We start from the raw sequence: 19,552 nt of genomic DNA on the forward strand, positions 1-19,552 counted from the left end.
GCCCTTTATTTTGAATTCTCTATTTTCTCCTCACATATTATTGAACCATTTCAAATACTGGAGCAGTTGTGAATGGCTACCAGCTACACCAACTGTTGCTCTAAAAAGCCAACTATCTAGCCCAACCTGCTCACCCCAGTCAGCATGCAACCATACTGTGTGAGCCTGTGAGCCGCTCCCCAACATGCATGAGCTGCCCAGCCAGCCTGCTGTGCCGAGGATGGCTTCCTCCGCCTTCCAGGCCCTGCCCGGTGTCCGGAGCCTGGATCTAGGGTGCGCTGGGCCCCCGCCCCAAACTTCTCCCCAGTCCATGCTCAAGCTCTAGTGGAAGCCTTGTCCCCAGGAGGTCGGTTTACAAGACAAGGGTCTGATCCAACCTTGACCACCACAGGGCTCTGCCTTCACCAACCACAAGGGGGCACTGACCACACCTGGGGCCGCGGCTACTGGGTGCTGGGGTTGGAAGGGGCTGCACAGAGTCATACATAACCACCTCCTCTTGGCTAGTTTCCTATCTGCCACTCGCAGTGTTCTGACTGGCACATACCTTACCTCTGCAAGGACGCTGACCTCACTGCCAAGCCTTTAAGCTATCTCTCTCGTCATGACCGCCCCCCCACCCCAACTGGTCTATATGGATTCTCTTTAAAGGATGCCTCTTCCAGAACATGGATCTTGGGTGGCTAGGCCCACAGGGTCCTGGCCAGCCCAGGCCTACCCTGTTGCTCTCCCCAGCCAAGGGACAGGGGAGATCACTTTGCCTTTGGGGTCTGACCTGCCATCTGCCAGAGTAGCCTGGGGGAAGTTGAGGATCTTCCCACATCTCTGGGTACCCCTCTGCCTTGGGGGAATGTAGTCGGCCAGCCTGTCCCCAAGCCTCTTCTTACCCCTGAGCTCAATTGCAACCCACAGCTGCCTGGACCTCAGGTTCTCTCTGCCAGCCTACCATCCCAACTGGGAAGGGTGGGACTCAGACCTCTGGGGGCCGACCCTGGGGCTCCTCCTGCTCCTTTCCCCCCTCATTGTGCCTGCCTGCCCCTCAGCACCCCTCGCCCGCCGCCCCGCCCACCCCTGTGCAGGAGCGCGAGGCAGGCCCGCTGATGCAGAGCACCCCGGCCTCCTCTACATACCCTTTCTCACTCCTCCACCAGGTGGGCACGCGTACTCCCCAGTTGATAAGAGGAAGCAGGGTCCGTATCTCTCGCGGGTGCCCGAGCGCGTAAAAGGCAGGCCCTCATCGGGAGTGAGGGCCTGGTCTATGTGGGGGCAGTCTTCGTTCGCCAGCGCGGCCTTCGCCACCTCCCCATTCAGTTTGGAATCTTCAAACATATAAGCAGAAGCTATTGAGACACTGAAAACTGTTTAGTGCGGGGGGGGACAGGCCAGAGTGGGACATCAGCAAAGGGTAGTGCGTGACTGAGGACAGAAAAGTGAGCGGGAGAGGCACGAGGCTGGGGGTCCCCAGCTCGTTCGGGCAGCCTTTGGGCTGCCCACAGTGCTGGGGAGGAGGGTTCCTGGGTTTGCTCAAAGTTTGCAAAAAGATGAGTTTGGTGATGGGCCCAGCAAGCGCGGTGCTGGGGGGCCGGGCCCAACGTCCAAGGTGGGGCCGATGAGACAGGATGGTGTGGATGCGGTCATGGGTAGAGGGCCAGACACAGAGCTCAGGGAGAAGACAGACAGACACGCAGAAACACTCCTGTCCAGAGCGGCAGCATTTTCTGATCCCTCTGCTGCTGACCAGAGCCCGGCTGCCCCCTCCATATCCAACTGTCTGCTCAGGCATCCCTGGGCCCCACCCAAACCCCAAGGGTCAACTCCACTCCAGGCCCCCTGTGGATCCTCTCTGGTCATTTGCTTTATGCTGTTCCCCCATCACACCCTATCTGATCACTCTATCCCACCCCCATATGGACCTAATCCAGTCACTCTCTATGCTCCATCACCCATACAGACTAGGCCTGGTCACGCAGTCTCCTGGTCCCCCATCCAGTTGACCACTCAATCTGCTCCCTCTCTGTACAGACTTAAGCTGGTCACTCAGTCCACTCCGTTCACCACCCAGACCAAGCCAGGGTCTTCCACCTCGCTCTGCCTCAAGCAGAGCCAGCTTGCACAGGCGCAACAAGAATGCAGGCATGAGGCAGTGACAGCAGCCAGGGTTTGGGAGGGACTCCCATTCCTCCGTCTCCTTTCGGCAGCGTCCCCCGCAAAGCAGAGCAAATGGATGTGTAAAGACAACAGCGGCTGATGGACTCGGGTGGGAAAGACGAGTCTTGGCCTCTGCGGTAGCCTGAGAAGGAACCTGGGAAGAAGTTTGGGGGCACATTTGGTGAGGGCGCAGCTCTAGCCAGAGCAGGGCGCTCCCCCAAATCCAAGAGCAGCATCGTGGACGCCTCTGGAGCTGGCAGAGAGGGCTCTATTGGCCTCTGAGCCCACCCATCACTCTTGGGGACCCCTCCCCTGCTTTCTGCCCTCCAAGCAGACTCTTCCTGGTTAGGGTGGCACCGACTCAGTCCCCAGGGTGGGCCCTGGTGGTGGTAGTGGTGGTTTAGTAGCTAAGTCGTGTCCGACTCTTGCGACCTCATGGACTGTGTAGCCCACCAGGCTTCTCTGTCCATGGGATTTTCCAGGCAAGAATACTGGAGTGGGTTGCCATTTCCTTCTCCAGGGGATCTTCTCAACCCAAGAATCAAACCTGTATCTCCTGCATTGCAGGCGGATTCTTCACCAACTGAGTTACGAGGGAAGCCTGAGGTTTCCTCAAAGACTTCCTCCAGGGTGAGAGCCTCAAGGGAAGACAGACCCAACGTGGGTGTGACCACAGCGGGAGGCCCTCTGAAAGGCTAAAGAGGGGCAAAAAGCTGGAGAGAGTCTCCACCCAATTTGACCCTCTTCCGTGACCCTGTTCACATCATGTAACTACACGCAGAAGTGATCCTTCTCCGTGTGCACACACTCGGCGTGCCCGCGGGTGGGACCACCACCCGTGTACACATTATGTCACTACAAAGAGGCAGTCAGTCAAAAGAGAAATGGACCAATCAGGTTTATTCGTAAAGCAAATCCAAAAAAAAAAAAAAAATCCCATCATAATTTTGGAACTTAAAAAAAAAATCTGTCGTACAAGATGGCAAAGCATTTCATGTACAGTGTGTTTCTTGACAGATCCCAGGGGCTTCACTCCCCAATTCACTCTGAACCAGAAAGGTTAGTTACCAGGGTAACTCTGATACCACGTGACTGGGGTTGGGGCCTCTCTGGGGAACTGGGCACTGCCTAACACTGGGGGTGTGTCTGAGGGCACACAGGTGTGCACACAGACCAGCCCGGCCCTTCCTCCCAGTCTGGCTGGACCTCCCAAGGGTCTCTGGGAGAGGGGAACGGAGTTCAAGGGAGGAGGCAGTGGATAGGGGGATGGAAGTTGGAGCCCACAGTACCCTGTACACATTTTCTTCTAGGGGAAAACAGTGAGTCCTACCAGGCAGCATCTCCATCTGGGGGGAGAGTCAGAACTTGTGATCTCTCCACTGGCCATTGCCTGCCAGCGGAGGTATCTACAGCCTGCAGGGCTCACCCAGGGTTGGGTAGCCGAGCCTGAGACCCTCTGTGTGACTCTGCCCCCCAGTGCCGTGCCCCTGGGGCAGCCAGCTCCCACAGCCTTTAGAGGACCTGAAGTTGAGGCTGGTTTCCCTGCAGGGGTCGGGCCAGGGGGCAGCTGAGTGGGCTGCCCGGGTGGGTGTGAACCAGACCCCCTGCCCTTCTCAGAGCCTGCTTCTTCTCTCAAACATGTCCTCTGAGAAAAGGCCGAGCCTGGGTGGGAGTGTTTGGGTCCTGCTCTTTGAAGGAGCCAGCCTCCCTGGGCTGTGGGCTTATCTGTGATGTGGGGTGCTCTCAGAAACTGGGAACCATACTGTCCCTCCCCAGTTCCAGAGGAGGGCTGGAAAAGAGACTAGCCAAAAAGTGGCCAGCTCACCAAACCTGGGGAACTCATGAAAAAAGCCAGAGGTGCCAGGTCACCCAAGACTGCCCCCTCATACCCCGACCTTGTCCTTTAGATGAGATGGTCACCAGGTCCCTCAGTTCCCACCTGCTCCCCAGAAGGCTGGGAGCCCTGCCCTCCCTGGCCAGGGCCCCTTGGCCCCGACTAGACCCGAGGGCCTGCGATGATGAAATGGCAGCATGGGCAGCGTTTCACAAAGATGGTTTCCAGGCTTTGAAATGGGCTGAGAGAGATGAGCGTCCGCGAGAGGGTCATTTTTTTTTAAACTTTGGAGCAAGGAGAACCCGATGTCCGGCCCTGAGCCAGCAGGCTGGCTTGTGTGCCCTGGTCTCTGGGCACCACCTAGGTACTTACTGTTCACACCAGCAGCGGGCGCCGGGGGCGCACGCAGGGCTAGGGTGGGGCAGGTGGGGTGGCTGGGAATTTCCTTGGGTTTAGCCCCCCAGGTGGCGGCTGCCCAGCCTGGGGCTCAGGGAAAAAACCCCAGGTTAACTGGGGACGGTCTGTGAGAGATACGAGCTGAGTACAATCACAAGAACCGGCACAAGTCATGCAACAGAACGAGGAGAGAGAGAGAGAAACATGATTAGTGGAGAGAGAGAAAGAGAGAGCATGTGAACAACACAGAAAAGAACACCCAGTCCTGGCCCTCAGAGCCCCTTATTTCTCCGCTCCTTCCCCCTGAGCCACCAGGGGGCCTCGCTGACCCCACTCAGGGCCCCCCGCTGCCCACCGTGGCCCTGCATCTGAGCAGAAACTTGGTTAGCCCCTGCAGAGGGGCCCTGCCCACACCTTGCCTGGTCACCCCTGTCCCAATCCCACTACCTCCCCTGCCCCAGGGGGTACACCACTTGCCGCACCCACTGCAGCTGGCAGGGGAGACGTGGAGGGCCGGGGCGGGGGCCGCTTTGGACTCAGCTGCTCAGGGCAGACCCTGGAGGCTGCAGGGGCAGCTCTGTCCCAGCTCGGGGCAGACCCAGACGGGGGTGCTTTTCAGGACCTCACTGCTGCCCTAGGTGCTGATGGACAGGAAGGGGGAGGTCTGGCCACCACCCATCCCCTGTACTAGCCCCCTGCTCACCTATGGTGGGACCCCACAGCCCCAGACGCAGCACCACAGAGGAGCAACCCACATCACAGGAGCAGAGATGGACGAGACACACGTGAAGGCACATGGCAGGACAGAGGGAGCACTCTGAACTGCCCAGAGCAGGTGGTCTGGGCCCCCGGCTGCAGGTCAGGGAGGGACCCCCTTTCTGCAAGAGAAGCAGCTTCTCCTGAACTATCAACCCCAGCCCCTGACCATGGGGGTGCCATCCTGGCATCCTCCCATGAGACCCTACAACCCCTGCCGGGACGAATCCCCCAGACACTGGAGCCACGTCAGCCGTGATACCGAGGAGACCAGACACTTGACCTGAGGCTGCAGGAGAGACCAAGACGGGGAGGGGAGGGGAGGGGAGGGTGCTGCTGACATGACTGGGATGGCTTGCCTGAGTCCTGGAGTCTGGCCCTGGGCAGGGGGTGCCCTCAGAGCCCAGCATGTTGCACTTTGCCCCAACCCAGGTTCTAAAGGTAGAACTGGAGTCTCACTGGGCCAACTGACTGCCCTTGGGGTGGAGGGCGGTTGTCAAGGTCTTGGGGACTGCATCTCAGCTCTCAGTTCCTGTGGGGTCCAGCCTCCCATCACATTTGCCTTCCTCGCTTCTGGCCTCCCCCACACTCACTCACCACACACCCCAACCCCATGCCCACCAAGGAGCATAGCTGCAAGCAGAAGAGGAGGCCAACGGGAAGAGACTTGGGGAGGCAGAGATAGGGAGACATCCCCTAAGGATCACACACTTATGCTTATCACTTGGGTGATAATTTGGGTCTCACACACCAGCTTTCAGAGGGAGGAGGGTTCTGGTGAAGGACCAGGCTCAGAGCAGGTTTGGGATGTCAAGACAGCACCCCTAGGAGCAATAAGAACTTGGGAAAGGGGAGGAGGCAGTGTGTGGGGGACGGAAGGGAGTGAGGCAGCTGGGCCCCAGAGAGAAGGGCTCTAAGTATCTGGCTTAAGCCAGGACAATCTGGATCCCTGAGACCTGGGGCCAGGGCAAAGAGGGTCCCAGGGCCAGGGCTGTCGTGGTGGTGGGGTGCAGGGGCTCTAGGAGAAGTGCACAGGCTTTCCGGGAAAAGGGCCTGTGTCTTGGGGCTAGCTGGTGTACATATCAGAACACACATCTGCACTCTGTGTGTGCACATGCATGCATGTGTACACGTGTGTGCATGTGTGTGTATATGTGTGCATGCACACATGCCCTCAGCACATGGAGAATACTAGCATTGTCTGGGACTGAAGGATTTGTGCCTGGTGGGAGTGAATCACTGGGGAGGATGGGACAGGGGGCCAAGGAGTGCTATGGTGATGCCACTCAGGCTCAACTCTTCCTGCTGAGGCCTGGCGTGAAGCTAGGGGCGAGGCCCACCCAGACCCTTTCCCAGAGCCCCAGGAATTTTCCTCGCCGTGACGGTGCTCCTGAGGTCGAACAGAAGGGCGAGATGATCCAAAGCAGAGAGGCGGGGCAGGGGCTTTCCACGGCCCATGCCTGGCTGGCTAAGCAGAAGCCACGCATTGGCCGAGGAGTCCAGCCCCACCCCAGGCCCTCCCATTCCAGCCTCTGAGACCCCTGCCCTGCTCCTGGCCCAGCCCAGAACACTAGCCACACTCCTCTCAGGTGTCTACAGGGATCCCAGGGAGTGGGGAGGGGTATGGGACCGGGTAAAGGGGCTAGAAAGACCTCAGACAGAGAGGTGGACTTTCAGGGTACCACTCTGGTCAGTATAGCTATGTGATGAAGCCGGATGCGGAGTAGGATGGGGTGGTGGGCCAGAGAGAGGGGCATCAGGGAAGAAAGAATCAGTCAGCCACTGGGGAGGCCATTCAAACCAGGGGACAACTTGCTCCTCTGGGGCTGAGGGAGCCTGCAGCCCCACCTCCTGCCCTGGGCACAGGGTGTCTTCTGCAGACTAAACACTACCTGTCACTCACTCAGCCTCCCTCGCCCCGGCACCTCTTCTGAGTTCAGTGTTGTCATGCTTTTCTGGGTCATTCATTCCCTTCAAATCCCTGTGTCCACAGAATAAGTCGATGGTATTCCATGGGTAGAGGTAGACTATGGGCTTTTTATCTTCGGACCAGAGCCCCATGATCAACTTTATGTGCTATGTGCAGGTTCTCATAAAACTGAGATAGTCCCATAACGAACCACTAGCCATGGAATATGAGAATATATCCCACGGTGACTAGTATTGTTTCATGGCCCCCCTCCCCCCTCCCTGACCCCCACTGAATTCACGGGAAAGTGGGCGTACACTGGTTGGGATGTCGTGTATTGCTGCTGCAGTCCCTACCGCCGGAAACAGGGAACACTCTCAGTGGGAGGTTGTTGCTGGTCTGAAGCGCTTTCATCTAAGCTGCCCGGGTGGTGGCCCCCTCTAGTCCTTCGCTCACCAGCCGCTTCCATCAGAAAGAAGGCCACCGGAAACTCCCACTGGACCATCAACCCAAACAGACAACGTGAAAGCTAGAGTCACTCCAACAGGTTCCTAAAGATAAACGCTAAACTCTAGAGTGGTGGTAGAAGATGAGCTGGTTCCGCATGCTGTGGGGTGAGTAAGCTTGTTACGGAGGGCAAGAGGCGTCTCCGAGGACGCGCCTGGAGCTAGGCAGCCGGCATCGGAGCAGGAATGCTACTCAGCTATGGAGACAGGCTCTGCTGGGGGGGTGAGAATCCTTGCTGCTGTCTCTGCAGGGACCTCCTGCCAGAGCCCAGGCACCATCCGTGCCACGTGCACTGCCCGAAGGGAGCCGTGTAAAGACCAAATGGGCAGCTGTCTGGCATTTCCCAATCACACCCACCCCGCCCCGCCGTGACTCCGGGTCAGTGGCCTGAGTCAGCGACTCATGCCCAACTCCTGCCCATTGAGCAGCGGAGCCCCTGGGCTCCTGCTAAGAGAGTCCTCAGCAACCTCATGGGCCGTGGCATCTCTTCAGAACCCCACGAGACCGGTGTGTCAACCTCCTTACCGGGGGCCACCAGTGAGGTTCTAGCAGGCTCTCGCCTCATGAATTTGGCTGCCCAGCATCTCCCTGGGCCCCCAGACGCCACACCTCTAGACTGAGCGTGGGGTCCAGAGTCACCCACGGAACTAAGGAAGCAGTCTGACTGAATCTGGAATCATCGCTACAGGGGGCAGAGGTGAAAGGTCAGATCGACATGCCTCTAAGAGGTTTCCTACCTGCTCTGTTAATTTCTAAAATTTCTTCCTGGGCCAGCGGGCATGTGTCACTCTGAGTACTGTGATGTGGAGAGTTTACGACAGATTTACAATAATTGGGAGATCCCAGCTGCGGTGGCCGCGGAATATGCTTCTTTTTTTTCTTTGGTAGTTTCTGCTTAGCCATGGCTAAGGAGTAATACATCCCAAAATTGTTCACGATGACGGGCACGGGCATGGCGATGGTCAGCACGCCCGCCAGCGCACACAGCGCTCCCACCAACATGCCGGACCATGTCTGCGGGTACATGTCTCCGTACCCCAGCGTCGTCATGGTGACCACAGCCCACCAGAAGCCGATGGGGATGTTCTTAAAGTGGGTGTGCTCACTGGCGCTGGGGTCATTGGGCTGAGCCCCTATCCTCTCGGCATAGTAGATCATGGTAGCGAAGATCAGGACGCCCAGAGCCAGGAAGATGATGAGCAGTAAGAACTCATTGGTGCTGGCTCGCAGAGTGTGGCCCAAGACCCGTAGGCCCACGAAGTGGCGGGTCAGCTTGAAGATGCGCAGGATACGCACGAAGCGGACGACGCGCAGGAAGCCCAGCACATCCTTGGCGGCCTTAGAGGACAGGCCGCTCAGGCCCACCTCCAGGTAGAACGGGAGGATGGCCACAAAGTCGATGATGTTGAGCGAGTTCTTGATGAACTCCACCTTGTTGGGGCAGAAGACCACACGCATGAGGAACTCGAAGGTGAACCAGACCACGCAGACGCCCTCGATGTAGGTGAGGAAGGCCTCCGTCTCCGCCTCCCGGTAGTAGCGCACTTGCGTGCCGTTGCGCACGTTCTCGATCTCCGTCTTGTTCACGATGGGATTGAAGCGCTCGTGGGTCTCCAGGCAGAAGGTAGTGATGGAGACGAGGATGAAGAACAGGGAGGCAAAGGCCACATACTGTGGAGGAGAAACACACAGTGTCAGAGGGGAGGTTCTTCCCCCAAAGCAGAGAGACTGGGTGCCTCTGGGCCAGGTCCAGTCTGGGGCCAGGCTGGGCAAGATGCCTGCAGGACACCCCTTCTGACATGGGCCAGGCAGGCAGGCCACCGTTCCCTCTTCAGAGCGTGGAGTATGGGGGTAAGAGACCTGCAGGGTTAAGAGGCTGTGGCGGAGATTTCTCTGTCTTCACAAATGCCTTTCCTTTCTTCCTGGATGAGTGGCTAGACCATAATTTCCCAGCCTGCCCTCCAGGCTGGGTGGGGTCATATGACTGGTCTCAGGCCATCCGACAGTGCACAAAAAGGTGTGCATGAAGGCCCGGCCTGGCTCACAAAACCTTCCTGCTCAACCTTTCATGCCCTCTCTCTTTCTCTGAATGTTGAAGCCCAAGGAAGCCAGCAGGGCCACCATAAGAAAGTAGCTGGGTCCCTGGAAAGAAAGACACCTACTAAATACACAGGTGGGAAGTAAACTTCTACTTTGTTGAGATGTTGCACTCTAGATGTGATTTATTAAAGCATTTAGCACCCCACCCCACCACTGATGAAAGTGACCTAGGTGGCTGAGGCTGAGGTTGGCAAAGAAAGGAGGATAGGGAAGCTATGGTGGAGCCAGGCCCCTCAAAGGCCACATCTCCCATCTTTCTTCCGTCCCTCCGCTAGGCTGTTCACTCTCTTTTTCAGGGCTCTGTACCTCATGCAGGCAGTCTCTTCATATTCTATCCTATGTTGAATTGCAAAAGACGTATCTTCCCCAAGGCCTTACACAACTCCTTTACCCACTTCTCTCTATTGTCCCAGGAACTCACATCATGTATTGGAAGTGTATCTCCAATGGGTGATACACTTGGGTGTATCAGATGGGTGTATCTCCACCCATCCTGGAGATACGAAAATAAAGACTAAATGGTCATTTGTCAGAGATACTGGGTTGTAGATTCAGGCATAAGGAGGAGACTTGGACCAGGGGTCCTCAAACGCACCATAAACCATAGAGATGGCTTTGCTCCTGTTCCGGCCGGCTGGCCCCAGGGGAAGGGGGTGGGTGGGAGGAAGGAATAAGCTGCTGGGGAACTAGGGTTTTCCAAACATATGTGGGTGCCTGGTCCTTTCAGATCCCCTACCCGGGTGAGAAAGAAATAGCCAGGATAACCCAGTCTGTCCAGAATGGCCTGCTCTGGCCCCACCCCCTGAGAGAGGTTCAGGAGACTTTGTGGTCTGATTTGGTCACCCTCACCCCCATCTGATGACCCACTGGGCTTCTCTAACCACAAGCAAACACGGGTACCCTAGGAAAGAAAATCAAGCAGCTGTCAGAGTTTCAAACCTTCCTACTCAGACTGAATTCCAGACAAGGGCTCTTCTTACAGCCTCCAGTCTGGGATCATGGAACTTTAACACTGCCCTTGGTAGAGGAACCCTGGCCAGGGGGTTCTCCTCCAGGAACCCAGCTTTCATGTTCCTGCTGCTTCCCTCCCCTCTGGACTCCCCTTCTCCCAGCCTATCAAGACAGACCATGAACCGTGCAAGGCCATCTCCCTGGAGGCAGTTCTGGGCTACAAACTAGAATGGGTGGCAAGTTCATTCTCCAGAGCTGCCTTCACAGAAAACTTCAAGGAGTGCCAAGGTGCCACTCTTTATCTGCCACAAGAGGCAGCCGTGCTGCTTCTAGTAATTTCTTTGGTTTGTATTGATGTACCTCCCCACTTGGTGGTGACCCTGTCTGGGTTGACCATAGCCATGAGACCTGACACTCAACCTAGCACAGATCTAGATATGAAGAACCGTGTGGACCTGCAAAGACACATTCCAGGTTGAGAGAAAGGGAGAGGAGAAGGAAAGGGGCAAAGTCAGCATTTTAGAATATCAGAGTAAGAGCAACCTTTAGAGATTATCTGGTCCAAGGCACTGCATGCTATAAATGGGAAGTCTGGGGCAAAGAAACAGGAAATGATCTACCCAAGCCACTCATCATGGCATGCTGGCTCCTGCTGGCTTTAGAGAGTCATGCAATTTTCAAAAACTTGATCCTAGATTACTATCGAGTGTGACCCCTCTGCCTTCTTCCTTCCATCCAGCCTTCCTTCTTCCCTTTGTTTCTTCCTTTCTTTCTCCCTTTCACCCACTCATCCTTCCTCCCTCCTACCCTCTCTCCCTTCTTTTTAGCCACATATTCATTCATCCTTCTTTTCTCCCTTCTTCTATTCCTTCCTTTGTTCCTCCTCCCTTCTCTCCCTCTTTTCCATCAGAAATGCATTTATTCATTCGTCTCTTCCTTCTCTCTTTTTCCTTTCTCCCTCCCTTCCTTCCTTCCACCTACCCATCTATCTACCTGTCCATCCATCCACCCATCCATACTTTTTTCCTTCCATTCCTCACCAAGCGCCAGGCTATGCCCAGCATGGAGTGCAATAAGACCTCAGCCCTGCCCCCAGGGAGCCCCCCACACAGCTGAAGATAAAGGACACACACAGAGACAAGTAAAAAGCAGTGGACTGAAAAGGTGAGCCCCCATCAGCCCTGTGAAGTACATGGGGTTTGGACAAGATGAGGGCAGTGCAGGGACTTAAGCCAGGTTTTCTGATTCCAGAAATAGCACGTTAAGGGTCCAGATAGTGCTGACCTGGGACACCACAGGGGCAGGCCAGGAAAGCAAACTGGAAGCAACTGGAAGAGGCCACCAACTCCAATCCAGGTTCATCCAGCTCCAGCACTTTTTCCTTTAGCAGTTATCAAAGCTCTTGGAGCCAAGAACATATCCCCAAATGCTGAGTATTTGGCCTCAGATTCCCTCTGAAGGGCCCTGTCTTAGAGCTTGGAATTCACAGCCCAGACTCCCAGGGCCAGGTCACGTTCCTGCCCTGGTCTTTTTGAGAGAGGAGAGGAACATGGACACTGTGAGTATCTAAAGGATGCCGAGAGGCTGGGCCTGCTGCATCTCCGGGCTCCTGATCCCGGCCAGTGGTGGAAGGCAGCAGGTGCTGCCTCTCCTCTGCTCCATCAGCCGTGGCATCCCCTTCTTAAATCATCCCACAGCTGTCCTCCTCTGTCCCCTCCATGCACATGAGACTCTCTCTCAATGGGGTCACTGTCATAAAAGCCAGCATATTGTAGGCTTCAATCTCAGCCATGAGTACAGCATCCACCCAGTTATCAGAAGGGGCAACAACTGGAATCCCAGCTCTCTGCTTGGCCATCTGGCCACAGAGAAAAGCCCTGACTTCTCAGCCTAGCCTGTGAGGCTCCCTGTGCCCTGACCGCACTGACTTCCCAGGGACCTCTCCCTGCAAGCACCCAACATTCTTGCCACATGCAGATCAGATCAGATCAGATCAGATCAGTCGCTTACCCTCTGCCATTTCTGACCTTCCATCTCTGTGTCTCTGCACCTGCTGCCCTTTCCTCCAGGGTGTTCCTGCTAATCTCCATGTGGAAAAACCCATCCACCCATCAGTGCCCCACTAAGTAGCCCTTCTCCTGGGACACCTCTCCCAGGGAGACTTCTTCTTGGCCCTGAGGCCCTTAGGAGGCAGCAAATGAAGTCCCCCCCACCCTACCAGCCTCTAAATATCCCCCAGGGAGGCAGCGAGGCTGTCTCCAACTTGTGCTCATTAGTGCTTGGGGAGCCTCACAGGTACAGCCCAGAGAGGGCACTGATGTCCCCGGGGTCTTCTCACTTCCTCCCAGGTGCCCTCAAAGGCCCTCAGAGCTCTACACCCATTGGCTCTTCTTGAACAACAGGTCCTGACAGGAAAATTGAGGCCCAGGAAGTGGTAAGGTCTTCTAAAATTAGGATAGACAAATCCTGGGTTCTCAGGGATCAATGGCCATCCCTTTCAGATTCTTTCCTCTTTGGGCCCCAGAGACCAAGGAGTGGGGGTGCCGGGGTGGGCAGCAGCGATCAGCCTTAGAGTCAGATACTAGGACTTCTTCCCCAGAGGAGCCGGGGAGGTGTAAGTCAGGCTTCCTAGACTCTGCTGCAGGCACCTAGTCCCTTGTCAGAGGCAGGGCCCCAGCAACATCTGGGTCCAAGTGGGCCCTTTGGATCACTGTGGAGGAAAGCGCCCCAGCTTGCTCAGACTGCCACAATCTCCTAAGCCTAGCGACTAGCAAGTCAGCCCCAGCGCATCAAAGCCAAAGCAAGAGCCCATGGTCAAGCGAGTTTCTAGTGCCCTCCCACCCATCCTCAGGGAAGCTGAGCCAGAAAGGAGAGAGGAGAAGCTGCCAAAGCTAAAGGCCTAGAGCTCCCTGGTGGTCTAGCCATTAAGAATCTGCCTGCCGATGCAGGGACACGGGTTTGATCCCTGGTTTGGGAAGGCCCCACATGCCGTGGACAACTAAGACTGTTCACCACAGCTATTGAGCCTGTGGCCTAGAGCCCACGAGCTGCAACTACCGAGGCCCGCATGCCCCACAGCCTGTGCTCTGCAACAAGAAAAGCCGCCATAACGAGAAGCCCGAGCACCCGATGAAGAGCAGCCCTGACTCGCCACAACTAGAGAAAGCCTGTGCACAGTAACAAAGACCCAGTACATGCATTAAAAAAAAAAAATACGCTAAAAGGCCTGCTGTGCACCTTTAACCTTCCCACAGACCTGGTGAGACAGGTGGTTGTACCTTATTGTGCCAAAAAGGAAACAGGTTCAGGGACTAAACCAAGGTTTAAGGCTAGTGATGAAGCTGAGGCTTGGACCCAAGTTGATCTGGCTCCATTGTCTAAGCTCTGTCCACCACCAGAGATGCCAAAGCTTTGGGGGCTAAAAACACAGCTCTGTGCTCTAGGGAGCTGGCCTTGATTGTATCTGGATGGCTCAATCTTGGAGCTTGACATCCATAGCTTGGACTCCCTGAGGTCAGGTTATGTCTGTCCCCAGTGAGAGAGAGAGAACCAGGATACCTGAATGCACAGGCTGGAGCCCAGAATGCCTGAAATGGTCCTGGGCCTCAGTGCCCAGCACTTGCGAGTGCCTGGTGGGGGGAGGCTGCCCCATCTTGCTCGGGGAATCAATGCCAACAGCAGCCTCAGATGGCCCAGCCTGCATCTCTATCTGGCTGACTGTGTCCTGGCAGACCCAGAGAGGGCAGGCTGAGAGATGACCACAACTTGTTCAGGGAGCTCAGCCAGAGGGACAGGGTGGATGCCCAAGGATGGGGAGTTCCCAGAATCAGCTAACCCCTGGCAGGGAGGGAACCTCTGCCCGGCAGGCCCAGGCAGTGAGCCTTAGGAGCGGTCTCCGCAGCACCCTGGGCTGGCACATGGAGTCCAAGCTATGGGTGTCAAGCTCCAAGATCGAGTCATCCAGACACAGTTAAGGCCAGCTCCCTAGTGCACAGAGCTGTGTTTTTAGCCTCAAAGCTGGCTGGAATATAGGAGCTGCCGTCAAGGGCTGGGCACCTGAGGACGGTCACCCCCAGACACACACTGCTGCCCAGAGTAGGCACCTGACCCATTACCTAAGCACACACCTGTGACGAGTGACCACACAAACTACAGCCCAGGGTCCTGACCACACACACAGAAAACACAGGGCAGACGGATGGTACTGGAACACATCACTGCCCATCAGGCACGAACACCCAGGCGCCGTACCATGAGGCACACACCCACACAGCCCCCACCCTCCCTGCGCGTATACACTCAGAGCACACGGATGGTCACCACACAGCATACCTCCTACAAACACCCTGAATGCCAGGCGTAGCTGCACAGCTGGCCCCTCCTCTGCCCGCCTCACCCCCGCTGGGTGTGACTGACTCAATGTCTGACTCTCCCACAGGATGGCAGTCCCAGCCCGCCTCAGCTTCCCCAGCCTTCTCTGATGCCCTCAGCCTGCCTCCCTGCCCAGACTCCTGGATTTCCCATCCCTAGATCTGCCTGTCACCCACCAGTTCCTGATGTCCTGCCATTTGCCAGACCCTGTCCTTTCTCCCCAGCCCACTCCAGCAGCAGTAGCTATATGCCCCCACACCCAGGACCCAAACCAGCTGGAGGGCCGATCCTCCTGAGCTTCTAGTCTAACAGGCGGCCAAAAAGGGAGCTTTGTCTGGCAGCCCAGGGCCAGCCATCACCCAGTCTAGCCACACCTCAGAGGCCACTCTGTGAAATTTCAAGACAGTGCAGGCAATATTGCCTGATAAAGCAGCATAAACCCAAACTGGTAGTTCTGGCTTTTCTTCTTTCTTTTTTTCAGAATCACAAACTGTGAGAGACCCACCAATTGTGTTCTAGAAAGAGGTAGCCATGGCAACAGAGAGAGGCATCCTGTTGCTATGGTAACCAGGGTGGTGAGACTGTTGGCTGTAAAGTCAGACAAACCTACTAACGATCTGTTGACTTAAGAAGATGTTTTATAAATCACCAAGTTATTTTTATCGTAACCCCACCCCTAAAACTATAAATCAGAAAGGCAATTTACTATCTATTAAAATGACCAAGATGTGCTGTGACTTTCATTATAAATTATTTATATCACAGTCATCTTTAGAAAATTGTGCTTGTCTTTCAGAACTGTTCAGGGGTTCACCGTGGGGAATCTGTGTTCTTGCAGTTTGGCATTCCAGAAGCAAGGCCATGGTTGTGATGTGGTGCGTGGGCCAACATGCTGATCTGGCCATTCCCTCGCTGTGTGACCGTGGCAGATCACCCCCCCTCTCTGAGCCTCAGTTTCATCTTGGTACAGTAGGGCTGGACTTGGTCACTTCTGAGGATTCTGACACTGGGCAAGGCTGCGACCAGTGGGACTAATCAGGGGAGCCCTGGCTGGTGTCCAGGCCCCAAGCCCCTAGAGGCGTCAGGTCAGTTTTTCTGCCTAATTAAATCTGCCCAGCAGGGGTGTACAGCGTTTGAGTTAATCCATGCGGAGTCAGTGATGCAGAGCAGGCGGGATGGCCAATTGGCCTAAATAAATTGTCAGTCGAGTTGAGTTTGGAAACTGAATTAGGCTTGTCTGGACTTCCTTGGGCTGGACATGCCCACACTGTGCTGGCCTAACTGAGGGCTCTGAGGGGGACAGGAGGCTCTTTGGGGTCCATCTCCTTTTTGGTCCATTAATAAATGCCTCCACTATGGCTGCCCAGTCAGAGGCCTGGCTGTATCCTGAGTGCTCTGTCCAGCATCCGCATTCCAGCCCTGGTCCTTCTCACCAATCCTGCCCTCTTGGCACCCAGTTCAGGGAGCAGCAGGCAGGAGATGCTTCCCATTGTATTACCTGGAGGGCGTGGACGGGAGTGTGTAAAAGTGTGTGCAGAGAACATGCTGCGTGGAAGGTCTGTGTGCTGGGGGAGGCGTGCAGGGGAGGGGGAGAGGTGGTGTGTAAATGTGGAGTGGGTGTGTGCGTGGTAAAGGTGTGTCACCTGCTTATGTGACCTGACTCTAGGCGCGTGTCAGAGGCTCGTGTAAATGGTCACTGTGTGTGGTTCATATAGGTGGTAGAAAAGCATTTGTGTGTGTATAAGGACATGCATGGGTGTGATGTGTGTGTGTGTGTAGGGACATGTATGGGGTGGTATGTGTGTGTATGTGCGTGTATGTGTGTGCACATCTCCTAGGAGAATCAGGGTCTGCTGGGCACTCTGGACACGTGTTCTGAGTTGAGACCATGATCCTTGTCCATGCCGGAGACAGTCCCTCACACTAGTCAAGGGCGGTGATGTCTCCTCCCTGGGACGGTCTCTGACTGAGAAAAAGCGAGTAGACAGGGTGGAGGTAGCCAGAGGCCACTGCACCAGCCCAGAGAAGACCACGGGGGAGGGCTGTGCCCAGATGGGAATCCCCTCAGCCCCCTTCACTGCGCCACTCAGTCTTGGGCACCAGGCTGGGCCGCTGGGAGAACCAAGGCCAGAAAAGGTCTTGTGCAGCCTTTGGGGAACCCAGACTTTCCCAGTGGGACAGCAACCCACTTCACGGAATTCATCCTCCAGACCCCAGGCCCAGGGCTGAAAGGGCTGTCTCAACAGCAAGGCGGGTGACTTCTGGGGCAGCAGAGGTTCTGTGTTGTTTTCACTCCAAGATGCACATTTTGGAAATGAAACTATGTCACAAAATACAGACACCCTTAAAAGAGTATTTCTTCCCAACATGCTGTTATTTAGCTCATGGCATGTTGAATATGGTACCCTGACTTGGGAAAACACTAGAAACCAGAAGAACAAGACAGAGGGGACCCTCACAGGTTTTTGGCCCTAAAGCAGCTCGTACGGCAGGAACCTGGAGATGGAGGCAGTGCGAGGGAAGGGACCTGCCCGAGGTCACGGAGCTCTCAGGGTGGAGCAGGGGTAGGAGCCGGGTTCTCCTGAAGCGTCAGTTCTGGACTTCCGTCATCGCAGCCTCTGAGCCTTTGCTTATTTAACGCCCCCTCTCAGGCCTCTGCTCTCAGGGTCCCACCTGCCTTCTAACTCCCAGGTCAAAAGCAGCACACATCTGTTTTGTCAAAGGAGGCAGCCGCTGGAGCAGAAACGGCTGGACCTCGAGGTGAGACCAGCCTGAGTTTGGGGCCTGGCCCGGCTGGTGATCTTGGACAGCATCCCTTTCTGAGCCTTCATTCCTGGACAGGGAAGGGGTAGATAATATCCCCTGCCTCTGGGTGGCTGTGATTAAGATGAAACAGCACACAGAAAGAAAGAAGGAGGTGTCTGAGTGCGCTGCTTCAGTCCGCATGAACCAGAGGTGGACCTCTTCCAGCTCTGGCCCTCTCCCATCACAACAGCACCTGCAGCATCAGAGCACGTCAGATGTAGAAGCTGAGAATCTTATGGTCAGGGAATTGCTAAGCTGGAGGCACCTGGGAGACTCAAGCGGACCCACCCCCCACCCCCACTGCCATCACAAAACAGCACCCTGGTCCTTCAGAGAGTCGCCCCATGCCCACCACACTCAGCCATACGACACAAGTGAGGCCGAGTCCACACTTCTGCCTGAGCCTGCCCATCGGAGGCCAGCCCTGGCCCCTGAGGACAAGGGAGCCATGTTTCCTGAGAGACCGGTGGGACAGGGTCAGGTAGAAGCTTCTGGATTTAGCAACAAGGAGAACTAGGTGGGAGGGCTAACCCAGAGCCCCCAGAAGCATGGAAGGGAAGGCAGGGAGTAAAAGGCCCTCTCTGGGGCGTTTGGTATGGCACAAAGGAGGCAGGGGTGGGTAGAGGCCGCTGTGCTGGGGAAGCAGGACTGAGCAGAGACTCAAATGCAGAGTCCTGGGCTGCACACACAGCAGTGGGCGGGGCCAGACATTTATCTTTAGTCTATGTCCTCCGTGGCTCTGATGCTGCCAGCCCCGTCTTGGCTTTTGGGATCCACGAGGCCAGTGAGTCCTAAGTGCCCAGCAGCTCTGATGCACAAGGGGCCTCTTCAGCCTGAGACCACACTGGGGGCTGAGAAGCAGGCGGCGTGGCAGAAGGGAGAGAGTCCCAGGCTTGACTTCCGAGACCCGAGTTCAAATCCCAGCTCTGCCACTGGCTGTGTGAGGGCAGGCAAGTCACTTTGCAGAGGCTCAATCCCATCCTTCTTCAAATGGGGACAATCATAAGAACAATAACATGCCCAGAAGCAAGGCACAAGGAGGCACCTGGGGGAAAGGCCGAGTGTCTAGGGCTTTCCCAGATCCAGGGTGGAATTCCAGGGCAGGGAGAAACCCCAAGACTGCCAGTTCCCTTGCACACTGGTATTCCAGGAGCTGGGCCAAGGCTTCCCTCCACAAAAATCCAAACACAGCATTTTGGGTTTTTTCCACCCAAATTGTTGGGGGTGGGGGAGTGATTACAAGGAACAGCAGCAACAGCTAAAGGGAGAAATGTGTCTAACTTTAGGTTTTTTCCCTCTAATTTTTTTTGCTCCTGTTGCAACTACTTGCCTGCAAACAACAAACCAGAAGAAAATGAGTCTTGTGGAGAGCCAACGCCTGGCCCCTCAGAGCCTGTTTCCAGGGGTCGCAGCCCAAGATAGGGCCATGTCCCAGACCCAGCACTGCGGGCTCACGCTGCTCATAGTGAGGGTGATTAACAGGCCTACTTCCATGGGGTCTTCCATGTGAGCCCCAGCCTGAGGGCTGTGAGGAAATGAGGCTTGACGGGAAAGGACACCCAAGGTCACACAGTGAGCTCCGGGCTTCCCGGCCCTAACTTGGGTGACAAAATGATGACGGAGCTTCCTGCTGTCGAGAAGGCTTCCTGGGGCTCTCCTAGCATCGTGTCTCATGTAAACCTCACGCCAGCCCAGGGAGGTAAGTTCTGCTGTTACTACTGCTTTTTAGACGATGAGTCTGGGGTTTAGGGAAGAGAAGACTCTTGCTCCAGATC

The 19,552-nt window shown here is 55.8% G+C and overlaps 1 protein-coding gene across 1 annotated transcript in view; it reads right to left on the bottom strand.

The window, feature by feature from the left end:
* KCNC1 (potassium voltage-gated channel subfamily C member 1) overlaps positions 1-19,552 on the bottom strand; it is a 45,062-nt gene that overhangs the window by 2,333 nt on the left and 23,177 nt on the right. Inside the window, exons 2-3 of the mRNA XM_019975815.2 lie at positions 8,288-9,221; positions 1,131-1,319 (exon numbers count right to left, since the gene is read on the bottom strand). Of these exons, the coding sequence (XP_019831374.1) occupies positions 1,131-1,319; positions 8,288-9,221 (1,123 nt within the window). The remainder of the gene's footprint in view (positions 1-1,130; positions 1,320-8,287; positions 9,222-19,552) is intronic.

The sequence above is a fragment of the Bos indicus genome, chromosome 15 (assembly GCF_029378745.1).
Source record: "Bos indicus isolate NIAB-ARS_2022 breed Sahiwal x Tharparkar chromosome 15, NIAB-ARS_B.indTharparkar_mat_pri_1.0, whole genome shotgun sequence".
Taxonomy (NCBI): domain Eukaryota; kingdom Metazoa; phylum Chordata; class Mammalia; order Artiodactyla; family Bovidae; genus Bos; species Bos indicus.